General features: G+C 38.4%; 1 protein-coding gene across 8 annotated transcripts in view; it reads left to right on the top strand.

The window, feature by feature from the left end:
- LOC117303737 (filamin-A-like) overlaps positions 1–23,669 on the top strand; it is a 120,451-nt gene that overhangs the window by 411 nt on the left and 96,371 nt on the right. For 4 of the 8 annotated variants that reach the window (XM_033788077.1, XM_033788084.1, XM_033788069.1 and 1 more), the window contains exons 1-2: positions 7,485–7,684; positions 14,374–14,765. In XM_033788077.1, the coding sequence (XP_033643968.1) occupies positions 14,393–14,765 (373 nt within the window). In that variant the 5' untranslated portion in view covers positions 7,485–7,684; positions 14,374–14,392. Of the gene's footprint in view, positions 1–7,484; positions 7,685–14,373; positions 14,766–23,669 lie in introns of those variants that run through there. The other 4 variants (XM_033788104.1, XM_033788094.1, XM_033788112.1 and 1 more) reach the window with 3 other exon arrangements.

Here is a 23,669-nt window from a genome sequence, read left to right as displayed (position 1 = left end):
GTCATGTGCTCAAAGAGGATCTCGGTTCATTTTTTTTCCTCCGTGGTTCACAGTAAGCCCAAATCGTGATAAAAAACGTTTCCCCAATTCATCTATAGGCCTACAGTGATTGCAAACTTGGGTGTTAGAGTGTATTGGATGGAGTGTGCGTTGAAAGCGAAATGATAGAAATAACCTACTTTAAATAGGCAGATTATAAATGCATATACACGGCTTCCAACTTCCATCTAGGTAATAAAAAATACAGAACTTTTTGTAACATGTGGTATGTTTAAAAAAATTGTTTTAAACAATGTTTAGAAACTCTTTTTTTAAATATGAGAATAATTTTTAATTTTATTTTTTCATGGTAGGCCCTAGACTGAAAAAACTGAGGTGTTAAAACTGACATCATGGTTGTTGTCTCTTAGGCCTATATATATACCGAAGAGAGAAGATCAAAATTAACATAATATGTGATTCTATTTTGGTATCTATAATGTGTCAACAATCCATGATGTCAATTTTAGCACCGTGTTTTTTTGGAATGTACATCCCTTTGTAAAATGTAAAGGCTATGAGACGTGAAAAGCGGGCTAATTTTTACATTAAATGTTCCAAATGACATGTACCCCTACTGCCGGCCTCTAGCACCACACCCTATGTAAAAATGCTGACCATTGTATATGTACACTGCAAACGTGGACACTTTTATGCAGGTTTTTTCCACATAGTGTCTTCAAGGTGGAAGAGTAAGAGAGTCTACAATGGTAGCCAGAGTGAGCGAATAACAAGTGACTTTTCCTCCATCTTAGGGGGGTATAGTCCTGCCCGGCCTGGCCTTGTGCCAGCCATGGTTAAACTCGCCGAAATGTCAGGGAATTTAAAGTATTTGAGGAACGTTTTGTTTTCGTTACTCCTGTGGTCTTCTTGTTGTGGATGTCTCCATTGTTAATCATCGTATAATAATACTTGACCAAAACAGAGACTGTGATTAAATTAGGCTGTCAAACCATGGTCAAACCGTGGTCAGACTGACACCCTGCCTCCTTAAAGGCACTGGTTAAGACTATAGTCTTATATCGAGTTAGGACGAGTTACTCGTCCTAACTTTATGACCCAGCCTTAAGTTTGTAATAAATCCTATATATTAGAGTTCTAGGACAAGTCCTACGTGAGGACTATCTTTGTGAAATCGACACCATGACACGTTTGGTAACTCACTTTGTGTATCCTACTACATTAATACGCATAAACTAACAAACCTGTAAAAAATATGAGCTCGATTTGGTCATGGCGAAGTTCCAAGAGAACAATGAAGAAGATAACAGTTGTTGCACAATTATTCTGTGTACTTTCAGATGCATCCATATCTGAAGTCCCTTGTAATTTGAGTGATTACCTCTTTCTCAAAACTATGAGGGAGCTGTTTCTCGCAATTTTTTATACTTTCAACGGCTCGCCAGCTTACCATTGCCAGCGCATTGAAGTGAATGGAACTTTTTTTTTATTAGCGTCAATTTAAAGCCAGTGGACACTATTGGTAATTGTAAAAATAATAATGAAAGAAGAAAACACCCTTGTCACACGAAGTTGTGTGCGTTTAGATGGTTGATTTCGAGACCTCAAGTGCTAAACTTGATGTCTCGAAATCAAATTCGTGGAAAATTACTTCTTTCTCCAAAACTATGGCACTTCAGAGGGAGCGGTTTCTCACAATGTTTTATACCACCAACCTCTCCCCATTACCTGTCACCAAGAAAGGTTTTATGCGAATAATTATTTTTGAGTAATTACCAATAGTGTCCACTGCCTTTAAAATCGTCCGGCTTTGCCAATGATGACCTTTCTAAGGCAAGTGTTCAGCCTAAAAGGTGTTTCCAGTACTCTTGTCTTGTTATCTTGTTCTCTGAAAATATACAAAATGAAATTACATTATAAACAAACTTCAGAATTTAGTGCCGGTAGGCCTACTCTACATTCTGTGTTTGTTTCTGTTACGTCTTTCGTTTTCCTGCAGTAAGCACCAGAAGGAATAGCATGTCTTTTAAATCTTGCAGTATGAGTAAGCACAGCATCGGCCGTACATTAGCAGCTCTTTGACACTAACGGAAAATGGGGAAACAGACGTGTTTGAAATAACTGATGGAATCCAAGCCGCAAGGCCCACAAGCCCAAAGCCGTGTTTTCGATAAGGCCCATAATGTTTGAGCACTTTCCTGAACTGTGTGTAGCGACACGTGACTCCAATAAGGTTTGTTGGTCTGGTGTCCTTGGTCCGTCTATGTTTTCTTAACATCAGGAAGGAAGCTTGGATGTTCCCCGACTGCTGGTCCGTGATTGAATGCAGAGTTTTGTTTAGCGACAAGGTGTGAATTTGTGATGAGGCGATCACGCTCTAGTGAGACTGTGGGGTGGTGGGTTAATAACACACGGCAGGGGTCCTGTTTGTTTTTGGTGTCGATGGTGCTATGTTGCCTTTGAACCCAGACGTAATTACGATACTTGTCAAAAGTGTTAGGTTTAGCACCTTTTTTTTCGTCTTGCATACTTCAACAGTTGTATCAGACGAGGAGTTAAATTGACGCTCAATCCAAAAGTGCAAAAGCAATATCCATGAATAATCTTATGTCCAAAACGATTTTGTTTTGAGTCCTGATATTGTAGAAATGACAGAAGTTATAAACAGCACTCATCTCGAACTTGTTTCTTTCCTCCATGACTCAACCTTGTCCATTCGAACTCAACCTCCAAAAAGCGGTTTCGCCAATCGCCCACCCGTGTGCTCTGGACATAGTTTCCCCGAACACCCAAGCTTGTTATTTGTATGGTTTTATATAAATAAAAACCCGCTAGTTATGTCAGTTTCTGGTATCCAACAGTCTGTAGTCATAAGAAGAGTTACTTTCATGGACTGATCCTGGATTTGTATGGGATGCGTTACGGCGCAACCCTTGACTTACTGGAGGAAGACTCTTTGGCAAAGTGACCCCTGTTTATAGAGGAGGATGGGAAGTGATAGACCTTTTCAAATTCCGTACTGAACATAGTATTCTTACTCAGAATACTCCTGTAAACCTGCACTTTTGTTAGCGAAAGAGTGACAGAGCAGTAGATTAAAACACCAAAATTGAAACTTCGAGATGTGGCCACAATTTGCTGTTACCGTGCCATCCTTTACAAACTAATGTTTCGTTTGTTGGTTTGATCATAGAGTCTGGTCATTGCTCTATGTTTTTTATGAAGCCAACGACCTTTAAAGGGAAGGTACACGTTTGGTAGTTACTCAAAACAAATATTAACTTAAAAACTGACTTGGTAACGAGCATTGGAGAGCTGTTGATAGTATACAACATTGTGAGAAACGGCTCCCTCTGAATTAGCATAGATTTTGAGAAAGGTAATTTCTCACTAAAATAATAAAAGACTTCTAGCCAGAAGTCTTTTATTACTATCTGAAAGCACACAAATTCGTCCAATAAGGATGTTTTTCCTCTCATCTGTTTCTCGCAACTTCGATGACCAATTTAGCTCAAACTTTCACATGCTTGTTATTTTATGCTTATGTTGGGATACACCAAGTGAGAAGACTGGTCTTTGACAACTACCAATAGTGTACCTTCCCTTTAAATTCCTTGAATTCATCGGGATAAACTAGGCAGCTAAACAGTCAGTTATGAGTTTTGTTCTGTCTTGTTGTTATACTTAAGAAGGCTTTATTGACCTATACAGGAGTCTTCTCAGTAAAGCGTCCCCGTAAAGTCCGAAACCAGCGTGAATCGAACAAACACCCGCCGGTACTCTGGCGCTGCGCTCGGTATTCCAATGGGCAAACAGCCACGGTCATGAAGCCTGCTATATTTAGATCTATCGGGCATGTAGTAATGTGATTTGCAAATTCACCTGCATTAATACTCAGGAGTTGCAGTTTACGATCGTCTCAATTGCCATGTTTACCATAAGTGTGACTTGATCACCAGAAGGCAACTTTATATGTTATATACCTGGCCATTGACCTTTTATGGGTTGTTTCGTGAAGGGGGTGGGTTCGCTGTGTCACCCCCCCCCCCTCCCCCCTCCCACACACACACACCGTATTAAAGACAATGGACACTTTTGGCAATTGTCAAAGACCAGTCTCCTCACTTGGTGTATCTCAACATGTAATGTGCATAAAATAACAGAACTGTGAAAATTTGAGCTCAATTGGTCGTCGAAGTTGCAAGATAACAATGTAAGGAAAAATACCCTTGTCGCACGAAATTGTATGCTTTTAGATGCTTGGAATCAAATTCGTGAAAAATTACTTCTTTCTCGAAAACTACGTCACTTCAAAGGGAGCCGTTTCTCATAATGTTTTATACTATCTACAGCTCTCCATTACTCGTTACCAAGTAAGGTTTCATGCTAATAGAGTTCCCAATAGTGTCCACTGCCTTTAATGTGTATAGCTAAAGCGCGTGTGTTTTCGCTTACAAGTTGAACATTTTATGAACGATTAGAATATTCAGGTATTTAAATAACATTTTAATCAAATTATATCAAACCTCAATCATTCAATCGTTACCAAGCCCTCCTTACCCTCCTTACATATCTCTATACATTCTGAGTCAAGAGTCAAGAAAAGAACAAGCTATCGCCAAGGTTTTGATTATAAGGCCAACGGGGTCGATATGCCCAAAGAGCTGAAGCTAGTCTAACCTTTTTGGATTCCCCAGAACCCGATGCCATTTCCCAAATAACCCTGGGCATTCTAGAGAGAGTCTAGCCAATGAGATGGATTTCTTCCAATCATTTAGAGTGATGGTGCAACTCTTTTTTTTTTAAAGGTATCTTCAAGAAAGGCACTGTATGGACAGTATTGTTAATTACTCAAAATAATTGTCAGCATAAAAACTTTCTTTGTAACGAGTAATGGGGAGCTGTTGATAGTATAAAAACATTGTGAGAAACGGCTCCCTCCGAAGTAACTAAGCTCCCACCAAGTGAGAAGAGGCGGTCTTTGACAATTACGAAAGGTTGTCAGTACCATTAAAACTATAATTTTGTGGGAAAGTATTGAATGAATGTCCTTCAAGATACAATTTTGGATCAACGTTTAAGGGCCATGTTAGTTACGCAAGAAACATTTCAGTTAAAGAAGTACTGTGGTATGGTAAAAAAGATCAGTTGTTATCCCCAAAGTTTGAATCTGTTAACGCTTATCAGATTGTGGTATTCTAATTACGGATTATTCTTCCTGTGTGGACATAATTCGCTCCGAAATGAAAGTTTCACATGGTTAGTTTTATTGTATACCATCTTCATTGGTAGTTATTTATACGGATTAAATTCAACGAAGGTTGGTTACGATGGATTCAATACAGTTGTCTCTCATTGGTTGATCTTGGGGGATTTAGGGTTTAGGGAGTTAGGGTTTAAGGCAGAGACTTCCAAACGAAGGAACTGTTAAAGATAGGGGCATAGAGGGGTCACTGGTACCCTGTTGACAAACCTAACGCCTCCAATGGTAGGCTTACTTGGAGGAATTCCCCATACATTACGTCATGGTCTATATATAGAATGCTCATGTCAATGGTATGGAGGGGTCTCTGGAGATATCATAGCGAATGAGTTCTGTAATAGTTCATTTCCGTCTAGAACGGCCCTCCAATCATCCATTGCAAATAATGTTCATGAAATATTTCATCCCTTGTTTGAGTTTTCACCCTGTTAAAATGTGACAACACCCGTTGTGTCGATTTTATCACCCCGGCTTGTCAGTAGGCTTACACGTCACGTTGGAGTTTACATTAAGTTGATATTCTGGCGTATATTTTAGAGAGTTTCATTGTACATAAATCTAAGGCCAGCATAAACCATTTCAAACCACTTTTTATTTTATTTGAGTAATCAAATCAGAAAAATTCTAAGTAGACGAAGTAAGTATTGTCAATACAAAATCACTTGGATGCCGTTCCGCTAGCTTTGATTTTGAATGTTTCACGAGATACATGTAGGGCATATTTATATCAAATTTAAATATTCTGTAATCTAGACCCCCCCCCCCCACCCCCCCCCCCCCCCCCCCCCCATCCCCGAGATTCCTTGCGTAATGTAAATGACATGTAATCAACGAGTTTTAACAGTGGGGCGTGGCAGCTGTTTCTCACATAAATGTTTATTACATTGTTGTTCTTTATAATGACATTATTCAACTTAACCGTTGCCTGTGTAATCGGTTTTTTTTTAACAAAACATATAAATGTTCTCAAATAGGAGCATGGTTGCAAAATATACATTATTAAAGTGAGGGTACCTTCAAACGCAAGAAACTCTTTCAGTGATATTGCAAATAATGTTATGCAATTAGTTCCTATCAAAATCACAAAATCTTATCAGATTTCAAGTAATTGAGTCGTCACTATACAAACAACAGTAATTCTACTGAATAACATTAATTATGACAAATGCTGACCTACTGCTCTCGTTCCAAGTTATACCCTGTCCGACTGCCTTTCGGAAGTATTTGTATCCTCGAGCCATATTCAACTTTCTACTATAATATACAGAGTGGTATCAGTTTGCGAAATCGAATAATCTCTACATGAAATTAACAAAGTTGACGAAGTCCCTTTCGATATTATTCAATCACCCAGAAACAAATCCATCTTGATGGGGGATAGACCCGAAGCTCATCATAATTGATTCAATTCGTAATATGTGATGTTGTGTGTGTGTGTGTGTTTACCGCTAAGCACTGCTAGTACACCCAGTCTATCTAGACGTCTCTATGTTGCCTTATTTGGAGCTGACATACATGCGACCTCCTCGCAGCATGTATGTGCGGTTAGTCGCTGTAGACGTGCCATATCATCGGAGTTTGCGCTCCTTGCCGAAATTCCCTTTACCGTCTGTGGTGTGGTGACGTTAAAGGCACTGTGCACTATTGTTAATTACTCAAAATAATTGTTAGCATAAAAACTTACTTTGTAACGAGATATGGAGAGCTACGTATAAAACATTGTGAGAAACGGCTCCCTCCGAAGTAACGTATTTTGTTCAGAAAGAGGTCATTTCTAACTCGAATAATAAAAGCCTTTTATTATCCATGTGAAAGCACAAAAAGTAATGCAACAAGGGTGTTTTTTCATGCAATATTCTCTTGCAAAGTTGATGACTAACTGACCCAAATTTTCACAGCTTGTTATTTAATGCATTTGTTGGGATACATCAAGTGAGACTACTTGTCTTTGACAGTTACCAAACGTGTCCGCGCCTTTAAAAAGGACCGCTACTACAACTTTTCCCCATCTCCAAGAGCAAAGGGGATGCCCTGTTTCTATGACGACCGAAGGGACCAGCTCCAGCCCAGCGCAGCCAGGGGTCATATTATAATTAATACGTCACGATAATTTGCGGCGATCTCATTTGCTAAACTTGGCCAGATTCCGCGCGCGCCTTTCGGACCCCCAGCGTGGCAGTGTGGGTCTCAGACAGCGCCGTAACACGTCACTTTTTCTCCCGTAGGCGAGTTGGTCTTTCACGCTCATAGGCAAAGCCTTTTTCCCTTCTCCTTGCATCTTAGTTTTTGGCTGGCCAAGCATAGCTTCCTGGTGTAGTTGGGGTTTATCTCTTGTCTCAACAGCGACTGGACTTATATCTTCACAACTTCTTTGTCCTTGCATTGAGGTCAACTTCGTTAGTCTTCTTTTTGGGAATAATTGTAAGTTTGTTTTACCAATATTTTGTTTATTGTTTGTCCGTTGTACATAATGACAGTTCCTAAACTATAACAACAAAAAACTGTATCTATGTTGCTTCGGGGCAGCGAAACCCATATGCACGTAGTAATATTAAAATATTAAAATTATTCAATTTTGAAGCTCAAGTTTTCTCACAGATGCAGCGTTTAATGCAGTTATCGTAATTAGGTTACTGACCATAACACCAGTAATCACATTGGATTAATTTAATCGCCTACCCATGTTTATAATAATCCCAGTGCGAATGTGGAATAGCACCATGAATATAAAACTAAGTGTCACTTGTCTATTAATTTGTAATAATGTTCATTCTTGCACTATAGACGGATGTAGATACTTTCCTTCTTCTTTATTTTGTGGTGACAGGAGATTTTGTTTTTTTCTTCATAATCTACGTGCTGCATGTTATTTTGTTCAATGTGTTTCTGTTGATAATTCAAGGGGCTACGTGGGACTGTTTGAGTTCATGTGATAAGTATTGTGATAAGTAGTTGGATAAAACCACGAGTAGCCTCGTTTTCAGTTATTTGTTGTTGTCATTGTATTTCATGAGGAAGATAGACTGTTTGGTTTTAAGTAGGCGGGGCATAAATCAAAATACTTCACGGATAGGTAGAGTTGACAAACCAGTATTGATGTTACACCAACATGGCTATTTTAGCATAAATTTGTTTCACTCACAATATAAAAGAAACGTGGAGAAGAATTTGGAGATTTAGTAGTAAAATTTGCTGTGTATTACATGTTCATTATTTTATGGATGAGGGAAATCCCCAAAAGCCGACAAACTGTAGGGACATTCTTTTATCTCTCGACAGTATCAAGTCACTATGAGTTTACAGACTTTCTACCAAATAATTAATTTAAACGAATCAGTTTGCCCTATTCGAACTCTTGCGAAACGACTGAGACATCACACAGCGCCCTCTGTTGAAATCACGCTGAAGGTGTGGCCATGTTAGACACTCCATAGTTGAACAGTTGAACAGAGGAATGCATGTTGATATCTGTCTTTAACACATGTTGCTTGAGAATGCGAATGTGAAGATGATGGTGGAATATGAGAAGACGAAGATGAAGATGCAAGACAGGAGTCTAGAACCAGGGCCTAATATCAGAAAGCACAAAAACTTGCTAAGCACAGAAAAGTGTTGCTTGACACACAATGCTTGACAGAAACAGCTTTCACCAGGTTATCTGGAAGCGTCGTGGCCGAGCGGTTAAGAGCACCCGTTAACAAACTCTGGTGTTTCTGTTCAGCAGAGTTTGGGTTAGAACCAACTCGTGGTACTTGTGTCCCTAAGCAAGACACTTAACCATTGCTTCGTCCTTCGGATGGGACGTAACGCCGTTGGTCCAGTGTGTTGTGTAACGCACGTAAAAGAACCCAGTGCATTGCGCCACAGCACCTTGCACCATTTTGAAAAAGACTGAGTTTTGTACGCCCCTTAAAGGCCGAGTTATAGTCGGTCGCGCGATGGTCGGGCGTCGGAAATCTTGACGCGCGATCATAAAAAGACACGGTTTTTAGGCCACAGTCTTAGGATTGCGCGCAAGATTTCCGTCGCGCGACCATCGCGCGACCGACTATAAACCGGCCTTTAAGGTGTGAAAATGCGCTCTGAAAGAACCGAGTATTAACCAAAACTACAGTAAGTTTACATTGTTGTCACTGGTGCTCCATTTTTGCTTAGCAAAGACATTTTGTCCAGCAGTATTTTCTGCTTAACAGCTTATGAAGCAGTCCACCTGGCCCATTAAAAAAACAGAGCACAATAATTGATTGACACGACGTCATCACCGACCATCACATCATCTTTGATGTAAAAACAGAGGGCACGCGTTTACGCACTGCGCGCAACTCTCATCCCAATGGTGGTGGTCTTTTACGCGTGCATGAGTTTCATCAAAGATGGCCGCCAATACAAGGGAATGACATTGTTTCAAATTCAAATACACATGATATTCACTCCTCTTGTAACTGTGGAGTCGTTTTTTAATCATCTGTCACATAAGTTAGATGGTTTTTACCGCTTCCACTTCCACATCCGACCTCATTTTTACCTGCTGGATATAGAACAGGATGGTGAGCAGTTCGACGTTATGTTACCACATAACAAAGCTCGATGGAAGCAGAGAGTTCGATGACAACTACATGAGCGGGTTTAGATTATTTTAGTATATTTGCGCGTATAGTATGTTCACCTTTACGTCCTCATTACATTCTCATGGTTCTAGAATGGCATTAAAGGGTGATTTTCAAGTAAATAACTGTGTCAAACCTCACTTTAAAAAGTCTCACTCAATGCGGTACACTAGCGTATTGGAATAGATATGGATTTTGTAGTTGTCGTGAACCACTGTATAGCGCCCTCTTTTGGCAAAATAATTTCACTCTAACTAAAGTTAGTTTTTTTCACCAGCCATACACTGCCGCTCTTCTATCGAATAAGATTTTAGCATTCTTATTTTTTTTAATGATCAGCAATTTAGTTACGAAGACCGTATACCCCCCGTACCATATGACAGACCTGTTATTTTCTTAGAACATGGTATTTTTCGACCAAAATGTTTCAGTTTTCACTAGCACGTAATATTTTGTGTACCGCATTTTGTTTTTGTTCGTGCTATACCGCAATCGCATTAGTACAAACAAACAGGGGTTGCTATGGTAATAACCCTGAGGCGTATTTTCTTTTGCACAGAATACACCTCCACGTCCTGTTTTGACGCTACAGATATCTATACCTATGCCCTATAGGTAATTTTAACTAGTAAAATTAACGTCGGCCCGTACCGGCCCGTACCGGCCCGTCCGTACCCGCAACACAGCTTTAACATGTAAAATGGAAGTGGTCATTATTTTTAGCAAACAAAATACAGTTGTCGGTTTTTAATTGTCTTTTGGTTTGTACAGTTAATGTGAATTGTTTTGTTTGTTGGAAATGTCGTCATTATCTGAAGAAATGAGTCTTCTGAATTCCACCCTTGTTTGTGTTAAATTGCATTTGGTAAACTGAACAAAATTATTTATGAACGTTAAAAACTCAATCGGTTTAAGAGCGCTGGATATCATCTGTTGATACTATAAAACATTGTTAATTTCAGCGGTTTTTTTTTATAAGCTGCCATCTGGCTGTCCCTTGTCTATCCTTCTTTATATTGTGTAAGCGCTGCATTCAAATGGAAAAAGGGCCGCATTGAAGTTTTGTGATGTCTGTTTTGTTTCTTTCATTATAATTCTCTTGCAACTTACTTTGATGACCCGCTGAGTCCAAATTTTCTCAGGATTTGTTATTATTTTATGCATATATGTTGGGATACACCAAGTGAGAATACTGGTCTTTGACAGTTACCAAAGGTGTCCAATGCCTTTTATTATTTCAAAGAGGTTTCTTACCGGATGTAATTCTATATACACTATCTGACAAACGTGTGAAGTATGCCTTGGTTGAGTTACTCAATGTGTCAGGACATGACATAAGATGCGTGCACTAAAACAAACAACAAAATAACCAACACAAGGTTATGCATCTCGACCAGAGGTCATCGAATCAATTGTCCCTCAAAAGTAGGATTAAGACATTTCGTTTGACCTCGGCAAATATTGATTAAATCACAGTTTGCTGAACACTTTCTAAGTATTCACTAGAATAAAAATGTGCTTAGCAAAGTACAAACATTCCCACACACAGTAAAAAAAAAAAAATCCAGAGAACGTTTGGTGATGACGAACATACATTTCTTCATCTTATGTTTATTTTAATACTTTTGTATTTTAATAATATTAATTGTGAAAATTTTTATAATTATAATATAGTTGAAACATTCTTCAATATAGACCCCAAACAATGACTCAAATCGTTCACACAGATACGAAGTCACACTTACTCACACCATAGTATAAACAAAAACAAAAAACAAAAACACACACACAAACAAACAACAACAAATACCTTAAAACAACAGATAAGACAACGTTAAGCGAGCAATCATAATAAAGAAAATGATAATTTGTGTCTGTATAATCCATAATGATCACTCTTTTAATATCAGCTAATGTCTTTCAAAGAAACATAACTCAAAACAAACTATTCAAGGTTTAGACCTAAACAGTACGTAGTGACTCAACTGTTTGTTATGAAGCCAGTATTATGTCACCTAAACTGACAATTGGAAATGGAGGTCGGCAAGAGTGGTAGTCACTCCATGTGGCATTTGTTGTTGAGAGACTAGATAATAATTGTGGCCTTTAACTAAACTTAAATAGTCAACAAATACAGACAATCAATAGGCCTACGACCTGTTTGAAATTGTTGTGTTTCTTGGCCATCACGGTTCATGTAACAGCCATTTATGTTGTCGTTCATGATTGTTAAACCGGGGTATATTGAAGTCTTCAGGAAAGTTATTTGGAATGTTTCTATTTTTGGAACACCCATTAAAGACAATGGACACTATTGGTAATTGTCAAAATCCAGTCTTCTCACTTGGTGTATTTCAACATATGCATAAAATGACAAACCTGTGGAAATTTGAGCTCCATTCGTCATCGGAGTTGCGAGACAACTATGAAAGAAAAAACACCCTTGTCACACGAAGTTGTGTGCTTTCATGTGCTTGATTTCGAGACCTCAAATTCTAAACTTGAGGTCTCGAAATCAAACTCGTTGAAAATTACTTCTTTCTCAAAAACTACGTCACTTCAGAGGGAGCCGTTTCTCACAATGTTTTATACTATCAACCTCTCCCCATTACTCGTTACCAAGTGAGGTTTTATGCCGATAATTATTTTGAGTAATTACCAATAGTGTCCACTGCCTTTAAACCATATTGGAAGAACGTTTCTACATTATGAATTTAATGTGTACTTGAGTTATTAGTAAGTTTCGTTTAATTAACATATGATAAGTTTCACCATTAGCCTCTCGTTCAGATTTGTTTTCAGAGGTTGTTTGAATGTTTTAAATAGGCCTACATAGTCGCTGTGACAGATTAAAAGAACATTTCTACGTTATTCATTTAAGGTGTAGGCCTACGTTGTTGACAAGTTTCGTACAATTAACAACAAAGAAGTTTCGCCTGTGCTCTTTATTTCAACAAATTGGTTCGCAATAATTATGTGTTCACAAGGCTGTTCTAAACCTAAAAATACTTCAGTCTGTGTCGTTCGTGACGTATTGTTTGGTCGTCCTTGGCTTAACATTTCTAATCTTGTAGGAATTCCACTACTGTCAAATCCAGTGGATACCCCTCAGACAGTATTTGACATAAATTTAAAGCCCACGCACCAATAACTTCCGACTCACCGCAGTGGCGGTCTACTTCAAGCTATGGGACCAGACCACCACCGCAATGCTGTTCACTCTGAGTGGTGGCGGTGCTTGAACAGGTGGCATGTAAGACACGCCCCCTAATTTCATATTCAAGGAGGACGGTAAGCTGGTTTCGAATCCTACTGCTCTTGCGGGTTTCGATACAGGCCAGCTTTTACATTCAGTATAGAAACTTATTCAAATTCAATAGGATATTTATTTCACATTGACATCCCCACAGTGAATAGAATTTGTCTAAGATCAAATTTAAGGGTCAGTTAGTTTGCAGAAGAATCAGTTTAGCATGTTTATTACAGTATAAGTACTTATACCGTTTAGTGATTAATATTACTTGAAGGGCAACAGATATACTTTACGATGTCAACATGTGGGAAAAGTGAGGCATAGCTTTTTGTACCTTCCCTAGAAAACTCGAGAACACTTCAAAACAACACAAACGGACATAGACAGGCAAATACACTAATGAGTGATACTCGGTACAATGTATTGAATGGCTAAACAAATTATATCATAAATTAAAATATAAAAAAACTCGTAGAGGTTACTTTTGTTAAAAGATAACTTAGTCGACATGATCTTTTCTATGCACAAACCGGCCCTTTCTAAAGAAATATCGTATCAGCCCAATTTTCTCTGAATATTTTACTCAAATTTTGAAAATTTGAAAAGAAAACTAATCGAATGAAGTGGAATATTTCATTTTTACACATACAACCACAAACAGAAGTGGGACAAGTTGAATATATAAATATTTAATAGATGTTATTTTGTATATGAATTATTATAATAGTTTTTTTTAATAACCAAAATTGAATGTTGATTCAAAAAGGAGCGAAGCACAGCTAACATTGTGCTTACCAGAATAATGCTACCAGCCGAAATACCATGACAATATTGTACAATCTATGACAAGTATACTGTTTATTTTTGCTAAGCCACAAAAAATAAACAATAATAATCAAGCAATATTTTTTTGTACTGCAGCTCTATGAAATTGGGCTCATTTTTTTCATTAATGAAACAGGTGGTTCTGTTTAAAAAAAAAGTAGCCATTTTGGAAATTAAATAATTAAAAAGATCTTAAATCGGAAAAAGTAACATATTAATAGACTCTCTACTTTCTTGTGTGTCTTCCTTTTTCGTGTGTTATTGTCGTTTTGTTGCCTTTTTTCTTCTTTTCTTTGCATAAACCCATCTTCTACTTGATAAAAAAAGAGGGGCGTGGCACTTGTCCCAGAAGCACAGTGGTTTTTCAATAATTAGTTCCTTTTTCTTGAATGACAATAACTTCCGTATGTTTTCAACACTGACAGGTCTGGGTCAAGGGGCACGATGAATACTAATGAGGATGGGGCTGCCGGTGGCGATCAGGAGTATGAACAGAAGCGTGATCCCGACGCCGAGGAAGACGAAGAGATGGCGCTGAAAGAGAAGGATCTCGCGGACGACGCTCCATGGAAGAGGATTCAGAAGAACACCTTCACCCGTTGGTGTAACGAGCACCTAAAATGTGTCAACAAGCACATCGCCGACTTGGATACCGATTTAAGCGACGGAATTCGGCTGATTGCGCTGCTGCAAGTGCTCTCTCAGAAGCGGGTTTCGAAGCACAACCAGAAGCCGACGTTCCGGTCGCAGAAGCTCGAGAATGTCTCGGTGGCGATGAAGTTTATCGAGGATCAGAACATCAAGATCGTTAACATAGGTAAGTGGCCACTATACGGGTTTATATGTAGATATGTATGAGAGGCAATGTCAGACTTCTGATGGGTTTGGTTTGGAAGTGCAAACAATTTTTATTAGTATTTGTACTCGTGAAAACATTGCAGCAGTTGTTGTTGCTATTGCTTGTTCTGGCATGTGGTTGTGGATGGTAAAGGCACCCGTCTATTTTATGTATAGTTTTTTCCAAAACTAGTGGCGCGGTGCCCAGGCTTCATCTCTGAATTTGTTGTTTTTGGCATATTTCGCTTTGCCACAGTCAACAGTGTTTGCAGAATAACACATTTTATAAATCCTGTCACTACCTAAAGGTGTACACAATCTTAATTGTCTCGGCTTATATAATTGATAATGATATTATTTATCAAATAAATTTAAATATATTATTATAGCAACAACAACATGATTCACGGCATAGATTGCAGAACATTGGTCTTTGAGTTTGACTAGGCTAGGGAGACCGATGTTAAAAATAAAGAGCTCGAGCCATAACAGCCTAACAAGGCAAGCTATAGTAGCCCTAGACCTAGTAACTGGGGTGCTGTTCCACTTTTCCCCAAAAAATGTTGTCATTATTGGTCGTACTAGCTACAGTATGATCGATACATTTCGAAAAAAGGAGTACTGCGCCCCAGTCACTTGAAATTTATGTTGTCATTACCGATAATGACAACATTTCGAAAAAAGGGGTACAGCGCCCCAGTTACTGGGTCTGCAGTAGCCCCTGGACCTTGGCCTGTGTGTCCCTCTCAAATGTTCCCAGAAATTAGAAGTGACAATGGTGGATTAGCCCCTATTCAGCCTGCACATTGTGGGTTTCTTTCTGTGTGCAGTTAATTGTATGTACGTATTGGATAATAGGGCCCAGTGTACATCTTTTGCTGTGAATAAGTAGGGTGTTGATTCCAAGAACTTAGCCAAACTTGGCTCTGCTTAGTGCAGTTTTGTACAGTCGACATTTAAAAGCAGTGGACACTATTGGTAATTACTCAAAATAATTATTAGCATCAAACCTTACTTGGTAACGAGTAATTGGGAGAGGTTGATAGTATAAAACATTGTGAGAAACGGCTCCCTCTGAAGTGACGTAGTTTTCAGGAAAGAAGTAATTTTCAACGAATTTTCACAGGTTTGTTATTTTACGCTGTGTTGAGATACAGCAAGTGAGAAGACTGGTATTTGACATTTACCAACAGTGTCTTTAAAAACTGCTTACAGGGTTTAGTAGCAAACTTCTGTGTACTGGAGAGCTTTCTTGTTCTCATGCTGGACCACCTCTTTGGAATGCTCTTCCACTGAACCTCAGTCTAGTGGACACTCTCACAAACTTCAAAACCTAACTGGAAATTGTCCAGTCATTTATTCTACCGTCATCAGCAGATTTGTTTTTGTTTGATGTGACAGCATTGTCTTTCTGACAGGCCCGGCGCTTCTTACTTGAAGCTGAAACTTGATTGTACAGTGGAAACGGATAGTATGGGAAAGTTTCTGGTAACACAATTGTTGCACACTCCTGTATTGTTACATACAGGTATGCCTACTACATACCAACCAATACATTGGTAAAGGTTTTGTGTCTAAGCCCCGCCTATATTTCTAGGGAATCCATATTTGGTTGAGCCTGCCTCGGCTCGAAAAGTCGGGTTTTTGTTCAGTTTACACCTGACTTAACCTTTATTTTATTATGAAATGAACCAGGAAACATAATTTGTGCTGGAAATACATTACATGGTACCTGCACTTGCATATTACCTTGCATCCAGGTCATACTTGTAGTGCAGCTACAAATAGTGCGCCTACAAATATTTATTTTGACGAACACTTATCGTAGTGGCTGCACTAATTTATACTGCCATGTGTTAGTGCAGTGTATACACTGTACGTTGTCATTTGACAGCCTACAGCGGCCATTTTCAACACTGTAGGTTTTTTGTAACGAGCTGAGAACCATAGTTATATTCAAATTCTGTTTTTGTACAATATACAATAGTATTGTTTTTGTACAATATACAATAGTATTAATTTCATTCGCAGAATATGTAGGGCCTACACTGTATGCTTACTACAACTTGTGGTTTTAAATTGGAAGAAAATTTATCATTATTGGGTTGGGAAAGCCGGAAGAAAAACCAGTCACCAAGTGAGTAAATTGTACCCAAGGATCCAAGGTTCAAGTTTTCTTTTGTCAACTTCACACATAACTCAAGTAACTTGTCTCTACCACTATACATCCATCGTTCTGAATAAAATTATCAGTAATTATAACTTTTTTTAAAGTGTGCACCTGTAGCGCCATTCACCATGGCAATAAAAGCTGTAGACACTCCACTAGCAACAATTTCTAAACATTTTGGGAGAGTTCAAAGCTCGAACCTTTGGAGTGTGTCTGGCTTGTGAGCTCACAACACATGACCTAAACTCTAAAAAGTCCACTGGAAAAAGCTGGAACCCTTGCTCTATGCTGGAACAAAATGGAGGCCTTTATAATATCAATTGAGAGGTCAAGGGTTGCATAAGAAGGCTTATATTTTCTTTTTAAGGTTGATTTTGTTTTTTGGCTGAATGAATTTATTTTTGGAGGGGGCATTAACTGTCTAGTATAGAGTCTTTCCTGGCCCATTGTTTAGCGGGCAACTCGTGGGGCGTGGAGTTTGTGTTCAGTTTTGTGGCACAGGGAGTGCCATACCCACCAGTAACCCTGTAAGAATAGCAACTGAGCTTTTAAGAGTGGAATCGAATGGCTTTTGTGCTGTGAAGGATTACCAGATTCACAGGTACACTGGTTGTACGGCAGGAACAGGGAGGCCTACCTGAATCATGGATAAGAAATAGCCATTCACAGAAGTATTTTCATTATGTGAACTGTATTAAACACAAAGAATCACACTTTGAATAGTTTGTTCGGAGCTCGGTTTCTCAAAGAGATCTGGTTGTTTCTCTTTATACCACTATCATATATTGTTTTATTAACCGAGCCCATGTTACACTAATAGTAATAAAGTTTGCAGGTTTTGTTGCATTTTTGTTACAGTTAAACATGTAGTACCATAGATCATTTTGGTTGGTAGGCAGTAGTGCAGAACTCAAATTGTACACTCGACCGAAGAATGGAGGCCAGTGATTTCAGGGTTGGGGCCAGTATTAACCCGTGACCTGACAAGTCATGTAACCCATGACCTGACAAGTCATGTAATGTTTTTCACTTTTTATTTACAACTGGAAAACAGAAAAATTGTGTTAAAACCATGAATCTGTCAAACATCTCGCAATTCTGTTCAGTACCAAAATATTACAAATTTAATTTCCTTCACATTTAGGGAACCAAGCTTACCAAAAAGTTCAACTAAAGCATGGTCCATAAATTGATTACTGAAAGACGGAAACAAGTTTTTTTATTTTTAGATGCTTGCATGTTATCTTTGGCACTTTCAGCTCAAGTTCATTCATTGATGAACTTTTATTCAATGAATACCGCACCGTGCCAGCATGGGTAGACCAGACCCAGTTATAAATGCCTGCACATTATAAAAGCTGTTTTTTTTTTCACTCCACTGGAGCTTGGAATCCAGGGGTTGTTTTTCGCTTTACTTCCACTGACCTCAGGCTTGCCGCACAGGAACAAATTGATTTACTCCTTATTGCAGGATCTTCCTTTGGAAGTGACAAAACAAGAAATCGTTGGACCTGTACACTACAGTTGTGTTTTTCCCCCTTCCACCTCCCTGATCCACCATTTGAAAGTTTTGCAAACAGAACTGTACATGTGAGATGTTTGACACTAGCACAGAAGTATGTGTTTCTGAAGGAATCTTTGTTCGTTAAAGGCAGTGGACACTATTGGTAATTACTAAAAATAATTGTTGGCTTAAATACTTGGTTACTAGTTCGGAAATGTCAGGAAGCAAATTATGACAAACTGAATGAAACACACCTTAAAGGCAGTGGAATATTGGTAATTACTCAAAATATTTATTAGCATAAAACCTTTCTTGGTAACAAGTAATGGGGAGAGGTTGATAGTATAAGACATTGTGCGATACGGCTCCCTCTGAAGTAACGTAGTTTTCAAGAAAGAAGTACATGTAAATTTCCACTAAAATATTTGAATATGATTTTGAGACCTCAGAATTAGATTTTGAAGTCCCGAAATCAAGCATCTAAAAGCACACAACTCTGTGTGACAAGGTTGTCTCAAAACTACTCAGTTGAAAACAAAAAAGGTTTCCTGTTTTGCACCACCCCTTTAACAGGCTAACTTTTGAGAAAACCCTCAAAAAAAAAACCTGTGATAAATTGACCGCAGACTGACTGTTGAACCTACATGCATTTCAGTCCCAGCTGAATTTAAACATAGTGCATGGTAAATGTAAAAATCTGTCATAAACTTTGGCTAGCCGGCTCACATTCACGGGGCTTTTGTGGGGAATCTGGGGGGGGGGGGGGGAGGGGGGTTAAATCATAGGGTACAAGGGCTAACTCACATTATACTAAAAAAGGTCTACATAGGTCAGAGACGTGGGAGTGCCAAGTCTATGGGGAGGTAATGTCTATGAATTGCTGCACAGTGCAAGTTCATGAGACTATGTGGAGACAGGTGGATTTTTCAATGGTGTGTGTCACAACTGATTGATCCAGAAAGTTATTTAGAGGGTGGCAAATTTTACAGGGAAGAGATATATTTGAATTTGTAACGGCAGGAATAGCTGCGTAATTAAATCTTTGATTGCATTGCACTTTTTCTCTGAGCCCATGCTTGGCTTGCACTACTTTTTTTCTTCTTTTACTTTGCCTCCTGTGAGCTAGAATCTTACGGTTGAAATTGGCTGACAGTCACACCCAGTGCCTTGGGGAAAACTTTTCCTCACTGTTCTTCGAAGGTGCGGTGTAAAGATTGAGGAATATTATTTTTTGTTACTACTGCATAATAATATTCTAGAATTTATAGGGTCTACATTGTTTGTAATTTGAGTGGATTGGTAAAACATAATTATATTTCAAATTAAAGATGTCTGAGTTAAAGGGAAGGTATTTAAGCATTTGTGAATCACTCTTAAAATTACTGCCAATGGCAATGAAAACATAATTGGTTAGAAGTACAGCAACTTTCGAACGTTAAAAGCCCTTTGAGAATCAATTCATTTCGAAGTAATATTGGATATATATGGAAAAATGTACCGGTAGTTTAATCCCCCAAAATTGTTTTACTGAGAATCGTTGTTGTCCGAGTTTCTCAGATTATTCCAACTACGAATTATTCAATCGTGTGTGGACATAACTGTTCCAGATTTTTGTCAATATCTCGAAAACTCAACCACCTTTTTTATAGGCATATAAGTAATATAATCCAACTGTTTTAAAAACCAAAGGTATAGGCCTACTGCCTTCAATAAGATATATCTCACTGAGTTATTTTTGTTAAAGGAACACGTTGCCTTGGATCGGTCGAGTTGGTCTTTGAAAAGCGTTTACAGTAACCATTTGTTATAAAATGCATAGTTAGATGTTTTAAAAGTAGAATACACTGTGTTCCTTTAAATGCGGTTTCAAATTCAATCCAGAGATATAACTTTCAGTGTTTGCCATTATATTTACTAATATTATAGTTCTCATTTGGCATGAATGAATCACCATGAAATTCCAATGGGTAGTAGTAGTATCTAAAGCTTAAAATTCTCTACGCAAACAATGGGTCCCATGTGCATACATATAATAGCATTATTCAGTTTCACACCTTCATTCATTGCAGTATAGGGTAGCCCCACTGCCTGTGGCAGCCATTGTTTACATTAGGTGATTAATGGCCAGGGAATTGGCCTACTTTGTGAAACTCATGGTGGTGACCTTGGCCAGGTCAAGCCTCCCATAGTATTATTACATGTATGGTACTTGTCATCATCTATTGTAGATTGGGTTTTGCTTTATTAGATTTGTCTGGCACAGAACGCTCAAGTGAGGTACCAGTGGCTTGGTATGCAGTGTTGTAGCCATGGTGGGCGGTGTCGGGCAGGCATGCCCTGAACTAGCCCACCTTGTTGAGCTGTTAATGGCTCCGCTTTTAACATTGGTCTCATCAGACAGTGATGAGACCGATTAACAGCTCAACAAGGAACTAACAAGTTTTGCCCAAAACTCTGAGCAAAATACACTGTGCTGCCCAGCACCGATTTCCCCAAGTTTGCGCTTCAACAATGATGGCCCCACTCTCTAAATGTAAAAGAGTGAAAAACACCACATTTTATATTTCGAGTTGTCCCTCATAATGGCTCTTTAAAAAAGAGTGGTGGTTATTTCACTCTTTTAAAGGGGTTTCACTCCTTTTTAGAGTGAAAAATCACTCAAAAAGATCATATGCAAACTTCAATCGAAAAGAGTGGAAGACCACTCGGAGAAGAGTTGTCCCTCATATGGCTCTTCAAAGAGTGCCTTTTCACTCTTTTGCATTTAGAGAGCATAACAATATCTGAACATGAATAATTTTATTGAACCATGAACCACCCGCCCTTGTAGTACCATAGAGTAAGGACCTGACTAAATTGGATTTAGAGACCACCACTATTGGTATAGCTACAAAACTGCCTTACATGTATTTCCTTCAAGTCCTTTGGTAGGCTTCACTCTCCCGAAACAATCAAGACCACAAGACTTTTTAAAACAAGACACAATAAACACTGGAGTGATCTACAAATAGATTAAAATTGCTTAGCCCCCTGGCTATTTTTATTTGAATAAAAGTATTGTATCCTCTAGTTTCCAATATCAACTTCAGGTTGATCTGTGTCTTATTATACAGCTTTTCCAATTGAAATAAAGTGGCCCTGTTCCTGTTGGCTAAGCAGGGATATTGTTCAGGTTGGTGTACGTGTTCTCATGCTTATCATCATAAATGGTTAAACTGGCATTTTGGTCAACTTTGAAAGTATTTCAGACAAAAGTAATTCATTTTTCATTTGAGGATTAGCGTGATATGAACTCTATTTTTTTGCCATTCCGTGTACTTTTTATTATAATTTAAATTGGCTTTTTTCGATGTTGTAAATTTTTGCTTGTTCCTTTTTATAGCTCATGGTATGACTCGCCTATATTTCACAACTTATATACTCTGGTCAAAAAACCTAAACTCAAATAACAGAGCTTCATAGACTGTTTGACGTTCCCTCTTTGGATTACTATAGTGTTTGTCTTGTGCATGTAGCCATGAATCTTCTCATAAAAGAAATGTTAAACATCAATTAAATTTGGACCAGTACATTTTTGATGTTAAAATTAATTGTTTTTTATTTACGGGTCTTCTTGCAATGTAGACTGCTTATAAAATGTGTGTCGCATTACAACCACACTCAGTTTTAATTAAATGTTGATTTTTTTTTTGGTAATAAAGGTTTCAACATTTTGGTGTGAAAAGAAACACTGCAAGATGACAATTTGACATACACCCCCTTCGCTGGTGTGAACAGTTTTTATTGCAAAGTTTTCCTGAAACATATTAAGAGACAACAACATTCTATTCATTTGTTAGGTTCCCTTTCCTCGCATAGTTGTTAGAGAAATACGCATTGGTCATATTCTGTACACCAGTGTTTCCACCATTACTGGGACGCAAACATGCGCAACATCAATTTTGTTAACGTACATTGGATACTTCAAACCTGTATGATGTTGGCGCAATAATTAGACTTTTGAGTTTTCTTTTTAATCATATCTTCAAAGATTTTTTATTTATATACAATTAAAGTTTTGGGATTAGGTTTGGCCTTTTTAATTTGTACCTTATTTTGTGGAGCACTTTGAGTAACTTTTTAGATGGAATCTGGTGTTATTTTAGTATTTTATCAAATTACTCAAGTCCAAAAGTCAATGGTGAATACTTGCGTCCAGTGTTAGATTGGCTGTGTACACATCAATTGTAAACAAACAAATATTGGTTGTGGACTCGAGGTACGTCTGAAATTTGTAAGTGATCTTTTTGAAGAAGCGAAACTAAAGGGAAAACTACATTGATGAAGGGTATGTGACCTACTTTGTGTCATTCCAACACTGCAATTAACTGCTATATCCGCATTTAATGGATTCTGCTCGAACGCTCTAAACTAGAGCCTGACTTTATTGAAAAGGCTTTTGACGCCACACCCCACTGAAGAAAATCTACCAGTGTGTGGTAGGCCTTTAGTATACACAATACATTGAGCTGTTCAACTATGTCAACTTTACACCAGCAAACCTACATTCTGCATGTATACTGTACAAGCCCATGGTTGTGCCAGAACATGGAGGACTGTTTTTGCCTCGGGACATTTTTCGATTGAAACTAGGCTATGAAGGGATATTCGTGAGCACTGCTTAAACTCAGGCCTGATACTTTCTGGAGGCAACAAAGGCGATTGCCTGGAAGCCCCCTGTCATTGCCTTGGTGCCCTTGAATTGCTCCAGTATTAGTGTCCTCATAGGGTGCCCTTTATCAAGGAGGAAATGCCTCAATTGCCCTGCCCTTTTAAAAACAAAGCATACAGGCCTGTAAATTCACAAATTCTTAATATTTTATCAAATATAGGTCATGATATCAAGTTTGGTTGACAGCTGGGAATATTTTCACAGGTGGTGGTACATTATACAATTTTTAGCTTCATGAAAATTTTAGAATTGTTTTGGCCTAGACAATAAAATTTGTTGTTATCAGCACAACTGTACGTACCTCAAAACACAAAATTTGTCCAAATTTTTATGGCCTTTTTCCTCACCTCATAAAAGATACTTTATAGGCATTCATACTCTTGAGATGCACCATTTGGAAGACGTTTGTCTTGACGTTTAATGCTTGATCCAAAAAATTCTACCTCTTAGGGTCTTTTTTAAATCTAGGCTTGTGGTCTGGCTTCAGCTCCGGGCTTTG

This window comes from Asterias rubens, chromosome 2 (assembly GCF_902459465.1).
Source record: "Asterias rubens chromosome 2, eAstRub1.3, whole genome shotgun sequence".
NCBI lineage: Eukaryota > Metazoa > Echinodermata > Asteroidea > Forcipulatida > Asteriidae > Asterias > Asterias rubens.
Note: the sequence above shows the minus strand (reverse complement) of the source record. Positions and strands in the feature narration are given on the sequence as shown.